General features: G+C 37.1%; 1 protein-coding gene across 5 annotated transcripts in view; it reads right to left on the reverse strand.

The window, feature by feature from the left end:
- Positions 1-3,963: 3,963 nt before the first annotated feature.
- ARHGAP18 (Rho GTPase activating protein 18) overlaps positions 3,964-16,888 on the reverse strand; it is an 89,620-nt gene continuing 76,695 nt past the window's right edge. For all 5 annotated transcript variants that reach the window (XM_068184430.1, XM_068184429.1, XM_068184432.1 and 2 more), the window contains exons 10-15: positions 16,557-16,639; positions 15,095-15,301; positions 14,180-14,326; positions 8,629-8,753; positions 7,350-7,411; positions 3,964-4,774 (exon numbers count right to left, since the gene is read on the reverse strand). In XM_068184430.1, the coding sequence (XP_068040531.1) occupies positions 4,683-4,774; positions 7,350-7,411; positions 8,629-8,753; positions 14,180-14,326; positions 15,095-15,301; positions 16,557-16,639 (716 nt within the window). In that variant the 3' untranslated portion in view covers positions 3,964-4,682. The remainder of the gene's footprint in view (positions 4,775-7,349; positions 7,412-8,628; positions 8,754-14,179; positions 14,327-15,094; positions 15,302-16,556; positions 16,640-16,888) is intronic.

The following is a 16,888-nucleotide window of genomic DNA, read 5'->3' on the forward strand; positions in this document are numbered from 1 at the left end:
TATCTGTGGGGTTTTTGAACCACCACCACTTTCTATGATTCATGAATGGCAAATTGTATTCCCACGACGGTTTAAAACCCGCAAGTGAAGGCTGTCCTTTGATACTGCCCGGTTTTAGATCTGATTATTCCCCAGTGTGAAGGTAAATTCCAACAGCCCTACAAGAAGAGAGAGGAGAAGTATTTCTACCCATCTCCTCACCTGCATCAATGCCTTCAGCTGTGGGTACAGCTCAGGCTGGAAATGTGCTCAGTCCATAGGGAGGGTATGGGCTTGAGTGTACTAACCCAGAGTTACAGAGATTGCACCCCAAAAGCCAGCTCAGGAGAACAACTGCAGCTTCAGCAAGAATCACTCACATCACATCAACAAAGAAGATTCAGAAAGCAGGCGGCAACACAAGCAAGTGCTTCCTCAGGACTCCAAAGGCCTGATGCCAAATCCCGATGGCTGGCTGTGAGCTTCAAGCACAGCCTTCCTCCATGGCCAGAGTACGTGTATGGCTTCTCTCACGCTTCTGTTCTAGTGCCTAAATAGAAGTGGAGCTTATGCCCTCATCTCCCCACTGAACGAGGGACTCCTACTACCTAGTTTTATGAAGCTCGTAGAAGCTTAATTATTCTTTTTTGACACATGCCTTCCATCCCACTGCATTTGCCAAAAATTACTGAAGTCTGCCAACAGACTGAAAAGTAATTAGGGGAAGACACACACAAGGTAGCAAGATTATCCCAGATAAATTTCCTTTGGAACCCAGGCTAAAAATTACAGCATTGTATTTATTAAAAGAATCCCCTGAAGTCATACTTGTGATTGCTATACCGCTGTAACTGGCAATACAGCAGATTTTTAAAGCAATTGTTGGAGGATCATTATTTGGTTTCTACAAATCAGATTAATTTCACCCCTTCTAGCCAGAAGCCAGCCATTTATGAACACTTTTCCTATCTGTTAAATGGGGATAATAGGTACTTACCTACTTCAGATATGGTCTGTGTGCAACAGACCACAGTGGAACACAAACAGTAGTATAAATATTTTTAAAGCATTGTTCAACATAAAAAAAAAAATTATCAATATTGCTGTAAGATCAGCACATACACATTTTATACTTTTTGAATGGCTGCAACCTTTTAAAGATAGAAGCACAGCAGAGAACTAATCCTAAGACGCATTTAAATGTATACCAAAAAAACAATTTCTTTAGCAATCTTTCAAAAAGTTAGCTTGCTTCTGCAATTTAACTCAATACTTAGGAAGACAGTGTGCTTTATTGGACAGTTACATTGCTTTTAAGAATGTCTGACAAAGAAATAATGGGCTGGAAAAAGTTTAAAGCAGGCCTTTCTCAAACAATTCCTTCTTTGTTGGTGCTCACTGCCAAAAAGTGCATCTCCTTATCCTTGAATTCATCTCAGTCATGTCACTGACAGAAATTCAGCTAATATTTCCAACACATTCAGATCCACTAATATTCCTGCTCCCTACTGTCTTGAAACCTCAGTGGAATGCTCAGAAATGCTGCTTGCTGACTTGCAACGTAAGATAAACCTGTCTCACTGCTGCTCACACAGGGTGCAGTTGGTTGGGATGTCACCTTTCCTCCTGGCACCCATGGAGATCCAGGGATGGTGCATGTGCTTCACACAAGGTAGGAAAGAGCAGGAGATTATGGAGGATGAGGGCAAACTCTGCAGTCTCTGAAGAACAGGCAGCGTGAGAAAGGTGTCTACACCTCATACAAGCACTGGGGACCTTCACCCTCCTTCACCAGAGGGTTTTTGAGCACAAAAGCATTCTTACAAGCTCCACAATATCCAGGCAGTGGTAAGAGGACCACCACCTGCTTTCCCCACTCCTTCCTCTCCCCAGTCCTGGCTGCGGTAATGCCTGTACAGGGTTGCACACAGCATTAATCTTTCAGCAGGTAAAAAATCTCATGCATATGTGTTTCTCAAGTCATCAGTCAAACAATGGTGGCTTACCAAATCACCCCAAATAAGCAACTAATGCAGCACTGTCTTTTTAATTATAAAAGATTCTTATCAGCTTACCTGAATGCGTTTTGGACTTCCCACTTGTGCCCTAATTTAATTACTTAATTATGAAGAATTAAGAGCCGGTACTTCTAATGAGCACTGAGAAGTCTCCTGTTCCTTTGCATGTACCCAGTAATTGTTATATTACAGATTGAGCAAAGGTATATTGCAATTGCAGCAAAGTTCTAAACTTCTAGCCTGTTATTTCTTTTTCCAGCAGGCGTTGCAGGATTTTAGCTTATCAATGTCTCTTGTCATACACAATACTACTAGCTCTCTACAAAGATGTAAAGTGTGAAATCACAAAATAATTATCGCTTAGTGTCATTTAGATATGCTTTATGCAGAAAAATAAGAATTTGAATGAGAAAGTCAGAAAAAGTCAGAAAAAAACATTTAATTACAAAAGAACATTTTTAAATTAAAAAAAACCAATGGCACTAAACCAAAAACAAAGTTATTTAAGAGATCATAACCACAGATTGGTTGCAATTTTATGCTGAAACTGATAGGACAGCTGTTCCTATCATCTGCAATTTGCTCCTGATTAAAATAACACCAAGAGTTCCAGTAACAAGTTATCTTTTACAGAACTATAATGTATTACAGAAACATTGTATTACATGTCAAAAAAAAACCCCTTATATTAATTACATTAGGTTCATAAATGTTTACCTAAGCATTGTACTGCTTTGCTACTCTATCCTTCCATTTGAAGAACAGGGAGTTTGTTCTACAGACAAAAGGAATTTGTCTTAGAGGATTTGCCCATAGTGGCACAGTGCTATACCACGTGGGAACGCCCAGCTAGATGGAGCATCGAGGGCACTACAGTCACATTACAACAATTTCCTTTTACTCATCCTGCTTTTCAGAACCAACCAGTGCAGTGCTTCCTCTTCATATGAAGACAGCCTTTGACTTTAAGAAACAATATATATACATGGCCCCAAAATTGTTCATATGCTGTGGATAACTAATCAGCAGATGTCTAATTTTAATATGACCTTTCAGAGTTCTATTTCATTGCTTGCACATAAAAGGGAGAGTTCCAGTGGTTACTTTGTCAACACAGGGCCCACGTCCAAAGCTCAGCAGAAAGGTCCTTTATTCCTTTAATCAGCTTTGATCACGCAAAAAACTGTAATTCAGTCCTTGACTGCATGAGAATACTCCCTATGAGGCCAATATAAATCTCTGTGTGCATTGAAAGTAAGTATTTCATTCCAAGAATACAATTTCACAGTAGTTACTTCAGGTAGTCAGCATGCAGGTGTAAGCACTTGAGCACAGCTGAGCTAGTTTGCAAATAAATTGTGAAGCGGTACACAAGCTAGCGAGCCCAAAGTGCCGCTGTGGAACAGGGCCTCTGGAGCTCCAGGCCACAGCTCTTTGTGTTGCAACAAGCCTCCTCAGTCTATAATTCATTATCAGTGAATTCCATGGGGAATTGTCAGTCCTTTCCTGAAAAGGGATGGATTTGCAATAGATCTTTGTTGGACCACTAATTTTTGAGATGGTTTAGACAGCATCTATCAGCATCAGGGAAATCAGAACTTGATTTCTAGCCTCGCCCAAGATAAACCAGATACATAGCCGATGGTAGGTAATACCCACAGTAGACCCTTACACTGGTTTTGAGTGAAAGGTTTAGTGGTTTGCTACCTATGAAATTTAGAGTACAGTTCCTTCCACAGTTATTTTATTTTTCTTGAAAGTTTTTATTATGCTAGTACCTGAAAAGTTTTGGCAGTTCACAAAACTCTATCAATCAGAAGTCCAAAAAACCTGTAATCAGGGTACGTAACATGGCTGCAATGAGTGCGGAAATACCTAAAAGATTTTTCTAGTGCATGACAATATGCCAGAAAGGACAATGCCAAGAGTAGTGAGCTTTAAAAAGACTCACCTTGTCACATGATCCTTTCTTTGTTTTTTTCTTCTTTTTTTTTGTGATAATCTCAAGAGCACAATCAACTGGAGTAAAAATAAAATTACTTAAAAGATCTAGCAAAAAAGCTGCATAGAAAGCATTTTCACAGTTGTTTTTAAATAGTTTTTGTCAAACTTTAAATTAGGACTTCCAAAGACAAAATACATTGCATTGCAGTTTTTTTCCTGTGAAATTCACAGTTATTTGAGAAATTCATATGACTCGGTCAGGTATTTTTAATACTGTACCATTCAGAAGTGCTGATCAGGATTCGGTTATCTATTGTACTAGCATTGAAAAGACCTATATGAACACAAAATGCTACACAAACAGTTTGTAGGTCCCTAATACAAAAAGTTGAAACATCTGCTTGAAAAATAAATTCTTCTTAATCAAGACCTACCAGATGGGAGGTAGCTTAGTGCCATTAAAATATTTAAGGTACTTATATATAAAATATATAAGGTATTTTTGCTCGTTTCGATCATGAGTGGGAAAACTGTGCTATCTCCAAAATTTTGCTGCAAGTAAAACTGAAAGTTTACTGGTTATAACTGTAGGGTCACCATTGCCCTTTTTTTTTTTTTAACTGGATAAAGTTCTATTAATATATATAATGGTTGAATGTTTAAAGGACACACTATCCCTTTGAAACATTCAGCCGTACAATGTAAGTCCACAGGTTGGAGGTTTTGCTATTTGTTGTGATCTTAGCTCTGCTTAGGTTTTATAACCCACTCAGCGTTTGGGTTGAGCTGGTATAGGTCCTTCATGTAGGCATCATCATCAAGGCAGCGTTCTCCTAGAAACAGAAAAGACATGTGGTTACACCAGTACCAAAAGAGAAATGAAACAACTTCCAAAGTTCCAGTTACTGTTTTACTCCATGTACATTTTCAAAGTCTCTCTGTGGTGTTTAACAAAGGACAATGCACATAAAAGTTGGAGGTGCGCCTACCCTTCCCATCTGCCTTGAGGAGGAAGGGGACAAGAGGAAGAAGGAAGGAGAGAAGGGGCTGTTCTACCTCTGTGACACATTCTAGGTCAGATTTCTCACAGAGACCATACAGATGGGACCTACCCTCTGCAAGTAAGCAATATCCTGATCCTTTCATTATTATATCCAAAAACTAAATTCACATTTGCATAGAAGCTTTTCAGGTTATTTCCCCCTTTTTAAATGCTAAGTTTTTGCAAGGTTTTTCCTTGCTAAGAAGGTGTTACTCCCTATCCTCCTCCTCTTAATTCAGCTGTTCTGCATAGCACTTGTAATAGTTCCTGTCCTTGGAGAGGAAAATAGTACACTGTTCTTGGTGCACTACAGGCAATTAATTTATGTCTAGTAGCTATGATGAAAATAGCATATGCTGATCCATCAAGATCTGCACATTCTTCCCATTTTCCTACAGGCAAAGCACTATCTCATGCATTTGCAGCTCCACATCACTAGCTCCTCTTCTACTCTGTTATGCAGTTGTTTCCGGTGGATGGCTCATGCCAGACACACATTTCCAGTACTTGCACTCCTGAGACAGAAGGCAAACACAGGTGGAATGTTGCAGCTGAGTTTGTCTGCCAGCTTTTTGGACTCCCTGCACAGAGCTGGCAAGAAGGCAAGACTCTCTGCTCAACCAGGCACAGACTCCATCTGCTCTCTCTAGGATTTTGATCTGAACCTCTGTGACCAGTACTGCCCGTGTTGCTGAACTAGGTCTTCTACTTTGCTCAGTGCAGCATGTTCAGGCAGTTAGAGCATGGGGACAGCACTTTGCCATGTCCCTATCCAGCCAGTCCCAGGCACAAAGCAGTGGCAGAAGTCCCATTCAGTGCCCTGAAGTCCTACAATGTACTGACTACTAAAGAAATGTCTGCAGACTTCAGCAGCTGCATCTGCTAGGGGACAAGATCACAGCATTGTGCTTGTTACAATTATGAGCATAAGTGTAAGGACATGAGTGTGTCATGAGCTCCTCAAGTCTTCTTGTTTTGGGCTCCCTCTACATGAGTCAAGCACATTGGGAAGAGAGACAGATGGCAAAGGCCAGGACAACTGGTTTACTTAAACCTGTACAGCAGGATAAAGGCAGGGAATTTCTCTTACTTCCATTGAGAGTATTAATAAGGACTAATAAGGACTGATTAAAGTTGAAATTCTCTGGAAGTAAACCATTCAGACAGAGAAAACATCTCAGCTTTCTAACCTATGTCACAACAAAACAAAACAAAACAAATCTGCACTTTTTCTAAGAGAAATACAATTTCTGTCACATATTTAAAGTAACAGTAAGTTGTTTCAGTTTCACTGGAATTCTGTTACAAAACCTTTTTTCCTGCAACGATTACACCTCTGTAGAATAAACAAGATATTCTTCTCTTTTAAAAAAGTCTGGGATTGCTTTAACGGGCATAGGAAATGTATGTAGATACTGGATTTGCAAGAGAACATATAATACATTCATCTGGCACCCAACTATCCTGGTAACTTATTTACCAGACTTAGTAAAAACACTAAAACATACCTGTTGCAGGAAACATAGCTAAGTCCTATTTTTAATTAAGTATTTTGGTTTAGAAAAACATGCAAAAATTATTTATAATAGTGATTAGAATAAAAGAAAAATGCTAGAAGTAGCAATTTACACACAGAATTGAAACTTGCAAAGGAAAGAAGTCCTGCATGCAATTTTATAATGCCAAGCAAGTTTAACAGGTCACAGTTAAGGAAAAAGTAAATGTTAAGTCCAATCTACTACTGCTTTCTAGTTCTCCTTTTGTTTTCCTGAGCATATGAAAAATACTCTGATTAGAAACTGATTTCTAATGCAAAAATACTCTTGCATTCATGGAAGAAAACTAGAACTCTGCTCAAAATTATCCTTGGCATTAACTTTGCTGGTCTGCTATTTACTTTAATCAGAAGGATCTGGAATAAGCAGAGCAGGAAAGACAAACTGTTGGAAAATTTTATCACATAGTCATCTTTCTGGCTGAGCATTTTCTTCCCCCCAAAAGAACCTGCAAGTGACACTCAAATGCAGAACATGAAGAAATATAAGTTCACTTATTACGTCTCAGTACAAAGAGATTAATAAAATGAACTTCAAGCACCTTTGTATGCAACCTTTCTGCGCTTATTCACTATACCTACATATCAGGAACACCTGTTAGAGCTGCCAACTTCCTCTGGGACATATAAGATAATACTAATAAAATGATCACACCAACATCTCAGCTGCTTTCTCCACAAGGTTAAACGTCTGCCTTAGTGTCAGGGAGAATGACGGACATGAATAAAAATGCAACCACAATGAAGCCCATGGACAATATGCCAAGGAACCCTATTCTAGCAAAAGAAGTTGTTCAGAAGCCATTCTTACCAATATTTCCTCCTATTTCATAAAGAAAGACCTCTTCTTTCTTGAGTGTTTGGACATTTCCACTGTGGGGAACAGAACACAATGAATGATGATATTACAAAAGTGCTTGTGGATCAGCCATCTAGACATGTCTGGGAGAAGTGATGCTAATTAAAATCAGCACTACACCCGTCAAAAATCCTCAGTGACACAACCAGTGAACAAGAATACCCTTGCATGCTAGAGCAAATAAACAGTCCTGCAAGTGAGCAATACACTAGAAAAGGTAAAGTAAGATAAATACGAAGAAGCTGCATGGTTTAGGAAAGATTTTCATTGTTATTAGCAAGTAGCTTGATATTTACCCACTGATTTTTCTTTTAATGCTGCTGCAAAAATAAGTATTTCCCTCAAATATGCCATATTTCAGAAAAAGCCTTATGTTTGGGTGGGAAAGACCACATACTTGCTGGATTTAATTGCACTGCAACTAAAAGAAGTAAAAAACAGACAGTGGAAAAATAAAGTCCCTGCTTTAAAAAGGGATTCTATTATTCTCACTGCTTAATTGTTATAATGTATGCTAAAGGCAAGCCAGAAAATAACTTTCTGACAATGGTGTAAAACTCTAAAAACAGCATTTAGGAAAAAGCAGCTTCTTAATCTCAACTAGTGTACCATATCATTGTTTTAGATCAATAGCCAAATATGATGAACACGTGCATTAATTTTATTTTTTTTTCAAGAGATTGATTAAAATTTCTCCCTTTCTAAATTGATTTGAATGACTAAAATGTAGCTTTTGTTTTAAATAATTTAATGTGCATGACATTTTCATATCATTATACTCCAGTACCTATTATGCTGTTATATAGAAATGCATGTCCTGGGGGTGACTTTATGATGCTTGTATTTTAAATAGATTTATATATATAAATGCATTATATATATTTTACATAATAAATGCATTATTAAAAAAAAATTTCTTCTTTTCTCATTCCTCTGTTTTCTTGGAGTTCCCTTCTGACTTGTCCCCACAAAATTACAAAACTATTCCTGACCCATCAGATTAAATAGCAATTAATTTTTTACTAACAGCACTCATGTATTCCTAAAGGATTCCTGAGCTTTAATAACATTTAAAAGCATTAATTCCTCAAGCGTGTATTTTGATGGCCAAATTCAGCCAAACAGTTAATGAACTGACCCAGACTTTGAGTATTTTAAAACTTTTTTCTCAATATAATAAATGAAGAGACACTTCTCCCGACATGATAACAAAACAAAGATGTGTTTATACCTTTTCTGGCTGAGAAACCTGGCTACTATATCACCGGCTTTCAGCTCTTCTGTCAGCTGTATTGCCATGGAAACTTTGGAAAGATGAGGCGCTTGCACCCGTATCACTCCCTGAGGAACATCAGTCTGCAAAGCAATAAGAGTGGTGGAACAAAGCTGCTAGCAGCTGGCTTTGATGAGCTTCTCAAAATACAGTGTGGAATAAGTAAGTAAGTACAGTGCTCTGCACTTCACTATCTACTACACTTCTCTACAAACATACAATAACTACGCAGCAGTTCAGTAAATTACATCCGATCTTCAAAGCTCTTTTTAACAACAGGGAGAACTTCAGAACAAAGGAGCAGTAGCGCTTAATTATTTTTCAAAGATATTAAGAATAACAATAATAATTATGCTATATTAAGAACACGCTTTGGCATGATAAGAAGCATGTGACACTGATATGGAAAATTCTTGCTGCAGGCATGAAAACCAGGCAGCGCCCCCACACCAACCCTCTGCCAAAACAAAAACAACAACAACAACAACAACGAAAACAAACAAACAAACAAAAAAAAACCCAAAAAAAAGTACTGAGGGATCAGTCTACTTTAAAGGATTCTTCTTTCCTTTTAGTAGATTTAATTTTTTAAAAACAGATATTCACTACTGCAGGTTTTTCTCCCTATTTCTTATTGTCCAGAAAATATTCTGCTAGGCAACCTGCCCTGTGTAATAGTCTGACTATATAATGGCTTTGTATTTTATTTCAACCCACAAGTCCTTGATGATGAATATTAATCATATTAGCTACAGAGAAGGAGGATAAAGGACAGCTTTTCCATTCCACTTGCAAGTACATGATATTTGAAGTTACAAAATACATAATTTATTTGTGTATACAGTCCTAATTTCTGTTCCTGGAAATATTTCTATTCCTATAACATTATCATTTACCCAAACCTACTCCTTTTGATCGGAAAAGAAAGTAAGAGTCTCTGTACTCAAGGTTGATTATGACAGTTCATTGTCTCCTTTCCCACACCACACCCCTCCATTTACCCAATTGCAAGGCTGAAGATTTTTTCTCCCATAATCAATGAATAAATCTGGGCACCTGTGAATCTAGAATAGCTTCTCTGAAACCATCAGAGCTAAATGAGTATAGAACAAGTACAAACATGAGCAGAATCACAAGAACAGCTTCCTGAGAAACTTGAAGGCTCGTTATTATACAAATGATGAGTTATGGTAAGCAATTTTAACCAAACAATCCTTTTGTGTCCAGTCCTATTATTTATCAGTTTAGAAATACTAGACATCATAACTATTTCTGTCTAAAGCAGTAAGAATTATCGTATTGAGAATTTGCTATGTACTAATTGTGGAATCAAAGACTTGTAAATTGCAAGAGATCTCTATGAGATTTCCCCTAGATTAAATTTGTCACATCTGTTCTTTAAGGCCTCCACCTATAGAAAGAGTGTCTATAGCCATCTGCTAGGTAGTAAATCCTGCTAATTTTTTTTTTGCCTCTTTCCAAACTTTTGAGATCCTGGCAAAAAGAAATTACATTTTTAAGGATGAAATGATTGTTTATAGATGTCCCTATCTGGTCTTCCATCAAATTCAAATTGGTAAATTTAAACTAGCTTTCATTTTTGTATACAGTTCTTGATTATTTGTCTTGTTGATTTTATAGGAATTTCTCCAACTTTCAGCTGGATAACTTTTTTTTTTTTTTGGCTACACAGCAGGCATATGATAAATTATTTAAAAAGCAGTCTACTTTGAGTATATGAGAAAAAGAACAAGAAATGTCCAGAGAGCTCTAACATCATGGTCATAGATCAAACAGAATAATTACTTTGTTTATTCACAGAGAATCATTATTAGCTCAGCTAATTAATGCATGTTGCCGATTTCCCCACCTGCATTTCCAGGAGAAATCATGCTCAGCTGCACAATATGTTCATGCTGCCAAACCATAGAGAGAACAGAACCTTACCATCCCCTAGCCTATACACAGCGCAGGTTGCTGGGAAAGAAAATGTGGCCTAAAACCTCTAAGAGCTGAATGACAGGACCTATTCTCTGCACAGCACAGTCCAAAATACCCAAGTGAGGGGCTTCATATCACAACATATTAAGCTAAGAACCTATGAGAGGACTGACAACACACTGAAGAGTGGGTCACCAATACTACTCAGTTTGCAAATTTCTTCTCCTGCTTCACAGGCCCTCTCAGGTCAGATTTAAAACACTGCAACTCCTGGTTGAATTAGGTACTTGCATTATTTTAAAAATTGAAGACAGTACATCCCTACTTGATGGAAAATACATTGGCCTATAACATTTAGTCTGCAGCAGGCACAGCAGTCACCTGTGAGGTACTAATCTTCTTCAAACCCTTCCTTTTCAGAGGGGCTTAGAATCTATATATCACAGACAAGAAGAGCAGCAGCCTGGCTATAGGATCCACTAGGTGGGTCTCCCCCAGTTAGGTCCCAGAAACTGGGTAAGTCTCTCCCAGTTTCTTCTAATCCATTTTTCATGACCCACTTAAATATTTTTCACTCTAGGTGCAGAGATAAATGTGATTATGCAATATTTTCACTAATTAAGGAATATTATGCATACTTATTAAAGGTGCAAAGTATACCAAGCAGGTATGGGGCATGAACATTATGAAGAACAAAACAGATTTTCAAAAGGTTCTTGCTACGTGGAAGGCAAAGACTGAAAGAAATTCAAAGCAGTTGTTCTCTTTGGGATGCAAAATACTGCACCTAGTTTGGGACAAAAAACTAGAAAACCATACACAGAGAAATTACTTAGAAGGTAGCAATTTTTGTTTAGTAAATAATCTGACACTGCAATGAGTGACATATTCAGCAGGAGTCAGAAAGGTTATTCTGTGTAAATTCAAACAGATCATGCCAACAGAAGGGTGTGGGATACAAAAGGTTTTATAACCTGCAGTAGCTCAGCCCAGTGCACTGCTGTGCTGCTCACATGATAGCTCCCTTTTTTGGAACAATTGCACCATACAGAGGAATACAATGACAGATAGTAGAAATGTGGCTAAAGGCAGTAGGTAAATTTCCAGTCCTGAAGGCATCTTTGTCTGTCTAGAGCATTATTCAGCCCAACACCAACACAAAGACTTAATCGCCAACACTGACTTGGGGCCATAGGTATGCATAGGTGTCCCAAAAAGCAATTAACCCTCAAAGCCCTCTAATATTAACCACTCTCACTAGTGTCCAGAGATCTCACCTGTAGTTTTCAGCAAATGCTTTTTAACCTCTGTCTCAATAGAGAAAATGTGATTGATAGAGAGGCCTCATCAGAGCTAAGATGAAATTTTATCCAAATGAGCTGCTAGTAAGAATGCAGATACCGAGTTATTTCTGGAGAATACGGAAGTGACTCCGGTTCTGTCCATCTATGTTTAATCATGTAGAGTGCCACAGCAAGTGTTAGAAAATAGACATTTTTCCTCAGCTTTTATTCAGCAGCACACAAGGTAATTAGGTATTGTGTTTAAAAAGAAGACTGGATGTGGCACTCAGTGCCATGTTTTAGTTGAGGTGTTAGGGCATGAATTGGACTCTATGATCTTTAAGGTCTCTTCCCACCCAGTGATTCTGTGAATTCTGTGAAAGTTTCAAACAGGTTTCCCAGGAGTGGGAAATTCAGCACATGTCTGGGTGCCTCACTTGCCATCTGATAGTTAAATACAGTTCAAGAACTGTATGGGAAATTTACCTCATTTGTAAATTAAAGCAGTATGAATTGAAAACTAGGGAGAAGGAAAACCCAAATAAATTTTCCTGAAAGAATATGACATTTTTTTACTTGAAAAATGTATAAATTGTCATTCACAATGAAGATTTATCAATTTGTGAATATGATTTTAAGACTATTATGTTCTCAAGCACCCAAAATTACTGAATGCTTGCAATAAGTATGAAGGATTTGTAAAAAATTCTACCATTTAATTTTGACAAAAATCGCCACAGAATTCTAGGGCTTAAAAAATAATTGAATAGTAACTTTACATTTACAAATGAATAAGAATATTACATGAGGCTTCACTTCTATATTCCCAGTGGATTAGAAAGGCATAATTTACTCTAAAAGACCTCAACCCTAACTCCCCAGTGGATTAAAAAGACGTATCTTTGCACTGAATTATAAAAAAAAAATCTAATATCTGAACTTGAAACAGCATTTACTTTTTTCAGTGTATTTGCTGTTATTTCAGTGTTGAACACAGGATGGCAGCATTAAGTGTCATCACATCAACTCAAGTGAATTCAATTCAAAGAATTATTTTTTTATTAGACCAAGAAAAACAAATTCCAGTGTTTAATTATCTTTATTTTAAAATAATATGTAAGTCATTTTGTGTAAAAATTCCTGCATATAGACAGATACGAAAGCAAGGCAAAGTGATGCCAGGGGAATTAATTAATTTTGGACATTAAGATATGTGTCAAATATTGCACAAAAATGAGGTAGGAACACTGAAATATACGTCTCCAGCAGATTCTGGATATATATATATTCATTTGCCACATTCTATTTGCTTTGGCTTAAAAGCTTAAAAAACACCTTTATAAGAATATGACAACCTTTTTTTTGGTAACATTCTGACATACACACACTTGGTAAGAAAACCAGACTGCTCAGAGCAGACTGCATTTCTACCAGCGACCACAAGATGACTCTACCTCACCAGAATCTTCACTGCGATTTCAACCCACAAGGGGGTATTTTCATACCACCCAAATCTGATACGTTTTCATTATGGTATCAGAATACATGTATTTGGCATTACCTGTTCGTGTCTTTAAACTAACTTTGGAATAATGTACTTCAAATCCTTTATAATTAAGGCACTATATTCTATAGGCTAAAAAGTTTCAAAAAATCATAATTATAAAAATTATCAACAATTTCAACATGCACTAGATATATTTTTAAAGTTTTGATGTCATTGGGAACAGCTCAACTAAAATCTTTCTGAACTACAGGAAAAACTAACACTACAATTGCCACAGGTTTTTTGTATTTTAAGGACTGTGTGAAGAGTGTTATACTGAAACTCATGCCTTGACATCAATGATGGGTATGGCAGAAGCCAATTACCTAAAGGAGAGATACTGAACTGTGGGTTATATACACTAGGGTAGGCTGGCAGTAACCACTTGGACACCAGCTGCATAAGAAGCAGTTCATCAGTTTTTCACATTTGTTTCATCCTTTGGGGTTTCTTGGGTTGGGCAGGTTGTGCATGTTCTAGCTAAAGACTAGGACAAAGTGTTCAGTGGTTATCATTTTTCAGAAGAGAAATAGTCTGAAAAATCGGTGAAAACAAACAAAAAACCAGTACAATCATCTAAATGTGTCATGCCAGTAACCCGTAAACTGTGAAATCTACATTGAGCTGCTATCTATTGAAATTCTCAATTAAAAAATGTATATATCCCCTCAGTTATATCCACTTTTTCACTAAAATTACGATCCTATTAATAAAGCATTTTAGATGTATGTTTCCTTACATCATTAGGAGTCTTCTCCTGTTTCTCATGCTTTTCCCGGTCATATGCCATCTTTTTCAGAAGTTTCTTCATAGCTTTGTCCTTTTTCTCCTTCTTCTGGCTTTCAGTGTTTTGTTTTCTCACTTGGTTAACAATAAACTTTGGAATCTAGATAAATATAGAGTAAACATGTATAACTACATAATTTTCTTACCAAAATTTTCTCAGTGGCCAGATTATCAGGTAGAACTCAAAAACAGGGTTTCTTTCCAGTAATAACTATAGATTCAGATAATATAAAACTGTGAAACAGTTTTAAAACCACTCCATTTGTGATAAAATATTCTATTCTATAACTTCTCAGGGGAAGAGAGGTGGAATCATACAGCGTTTTTACTTTCGTCAGCCAAAAACATTCACCTGACACTTAGTATGTAAATTGGTGCTAATTACTTTTCCTCACATGCAGCAAAGGTCAAAATTGTTTCAAGTTGCTGATGGACAACACACCTCCAACTTGTCCAGTTTGTCCAAGCTAGAGCTTTTCTTAAGAGCACGACACAACTTCATGCTTTATTAAAACATGTTTTATATAATATTAAGTTTGGCCCAAAAGGGCAATGAGTTCAAACACTGTGATTCCTGCAGAATTGCCCACAGCAATATATGCTGATAGACAAAATATACATATTCCCCAAGGACTTATTTTTGAGTTCACCTGTAGTACATACAATATTAAAACTCTGACCACCAGAGCTTAACATCAGATGTAATATTTTTGTTTTGCTCCCATAAGAGTTACCTATGACCAAGAACCCAGCTGGATCCGTCTGATCCTTTTCTAAACCATGGATATAACTTCACATGACATCTCTATTCAGATAACCTGCTGTGAAATTTATCATCCTCCACCCCCCCACTTAAAGACACACTTACTGTCCAGAGAAGTTTTTGGTACTGAATCATAAAGCGCATGACATTTGCTGTCCCAGCTGCCATAACAAACTCGCTTTGTTCAATAGTCTTTGAGCCAAACCCATGAAACGTGAAAAGGTTTGGGGCCATCACCATCGCAACATTCTTCAGCGTCATCTTATTTTTGTCTCGGTGATCAATTACCCTTTGGAGGAATTCAAGCAGTACCTGAAATAAGAGCACAACTTTCAGCTCAACTCTGCATGTGAATAGTGAAGCATGTGCAGAGTTGAAAATGAACATAGGAGTGAAACACTATGTTGCATATTTTTTTGAAAAAGCTCTTAACTCCTAATAAAACCACATTAAAAGCAATCAATAATACAATTGTGAATATATTTATCCACAGAAAGATAATGTAAGTTTTGTTTTCTTCAAGTAATGAAGTAAAACATTCTTGTTGTTTTTGTGGGTAACATTTTCAAAAGCATTCATGTGACTTTCAGGTCCTGCACAGTAAGATTTGTTTCAAAACCTTTGTTATGTAGGTGTGTAAGCAGCATCCCACAGATGCTTGTGAAGACATTACTGCTGGCATTTGTTAAACTGAAAGTGAACACAATAATGCCAGCTGTCACGGTTATGGAAACATGGAGTGGCTAATTCTGTAAGGTAAGCAATTCATGAGTAACGCACTGCATTGTGAATGACAGGTAGCCAGTTAGAAACTGGCAATTTTCAATTAATTTGGTTCCAGATATTTGTAGCTCAACTCAGGAGCTTTCTTGACTGCCTCCGCACAATAAACAAACTCAAAAAGAAAGTCTTGTTTGAACAGTAAGACCTAGTAGGATTTTTTGCCTGTAATAGATGATGTTCTGCATCCTACACAAATCCTACATTCATTCTTGATTGTAACAGCTCTAATAGTAAGCATATTCTGAAAAAAAAAAAAACATTAATAGCTTTGCTACAAAAGGACAAGCACAAATTGGAAGAATCCATGTAACATGCTACAAATAGCAACAGGAAGAATAAATTTCTAGTTTATTGAGAGTAGAAAACACAGCACAGAGAAAAGTGAGGAATAAAAATGAAGAGCTAAGCCCACTTCATAAAAGGAAATTCACATTCATTGTATTCTAACATTGTTTATTTTTTGCACTGGAAATAATGACTGATGCAAAAAAAAAATGGGAGCAAAACTTCTGAGAGAAAAGGTTGCTCACTGGGAGATTACTATTGCAATCCTGGAAAAATGTCGAGTCACATTCTTTAAAGTCATTTGGGAGGAATTAGGGCCCTAAATTGTGGGGGGGGTTTTTCTCCCAAAGTTATGTGAAATATGGGGGAATAAAAAGAATCAGTAGTTTCAGCATTAACTTTGAACTGAAAAAAAAAAAAAGACAACAGCATTCATTACAGTGGATTCACAGAAATAGACGAAACATTTATGCAGGAAAACAGTATTAACAATTCTAACCTTCAGGGTGTCTCTGTTTGCTTCAGGTAGAAGGATAACCAAAAGATTCAAAGCTTGCAGTTGCTGTTTCCTCGTTGGGAGATCTGCCAATAAAGCACACAGACTTTGGTATTTTGAAATTGTTATTTGTACTCTTCAAAAAGCACAATTTCTAAGTTGAAACTTTTTGTAAAATACTGAATGCATTCACATGGCTAATTATCATAGCATGACAAAGGACTGGCTGATCCTGGTTTTCTGATACTCATTTCCAAATGTTCTTTTAGGATTCAGTTGGTGTGTAACTCAGCAGTCTTTTGACAATGTTTTCTAGATGCCTTGTGATTCCTTCT

This window comes from Anomalospiza imberbis, chromosome 3 (genome assembly GCF_031753505.1).
Source record: "Anomalospiza imberbis isolate Cuckoo-Finch-1a 21T00152 chromosome 3, ASM3175350v1, whole genome shotgun sequence".
Lineage (NCBI taxonomy): Eukaryota > Metazoa > Chordata > Aves > Passeriformes > Viduidae > Anomalospiza > Anomalospiza imberbis.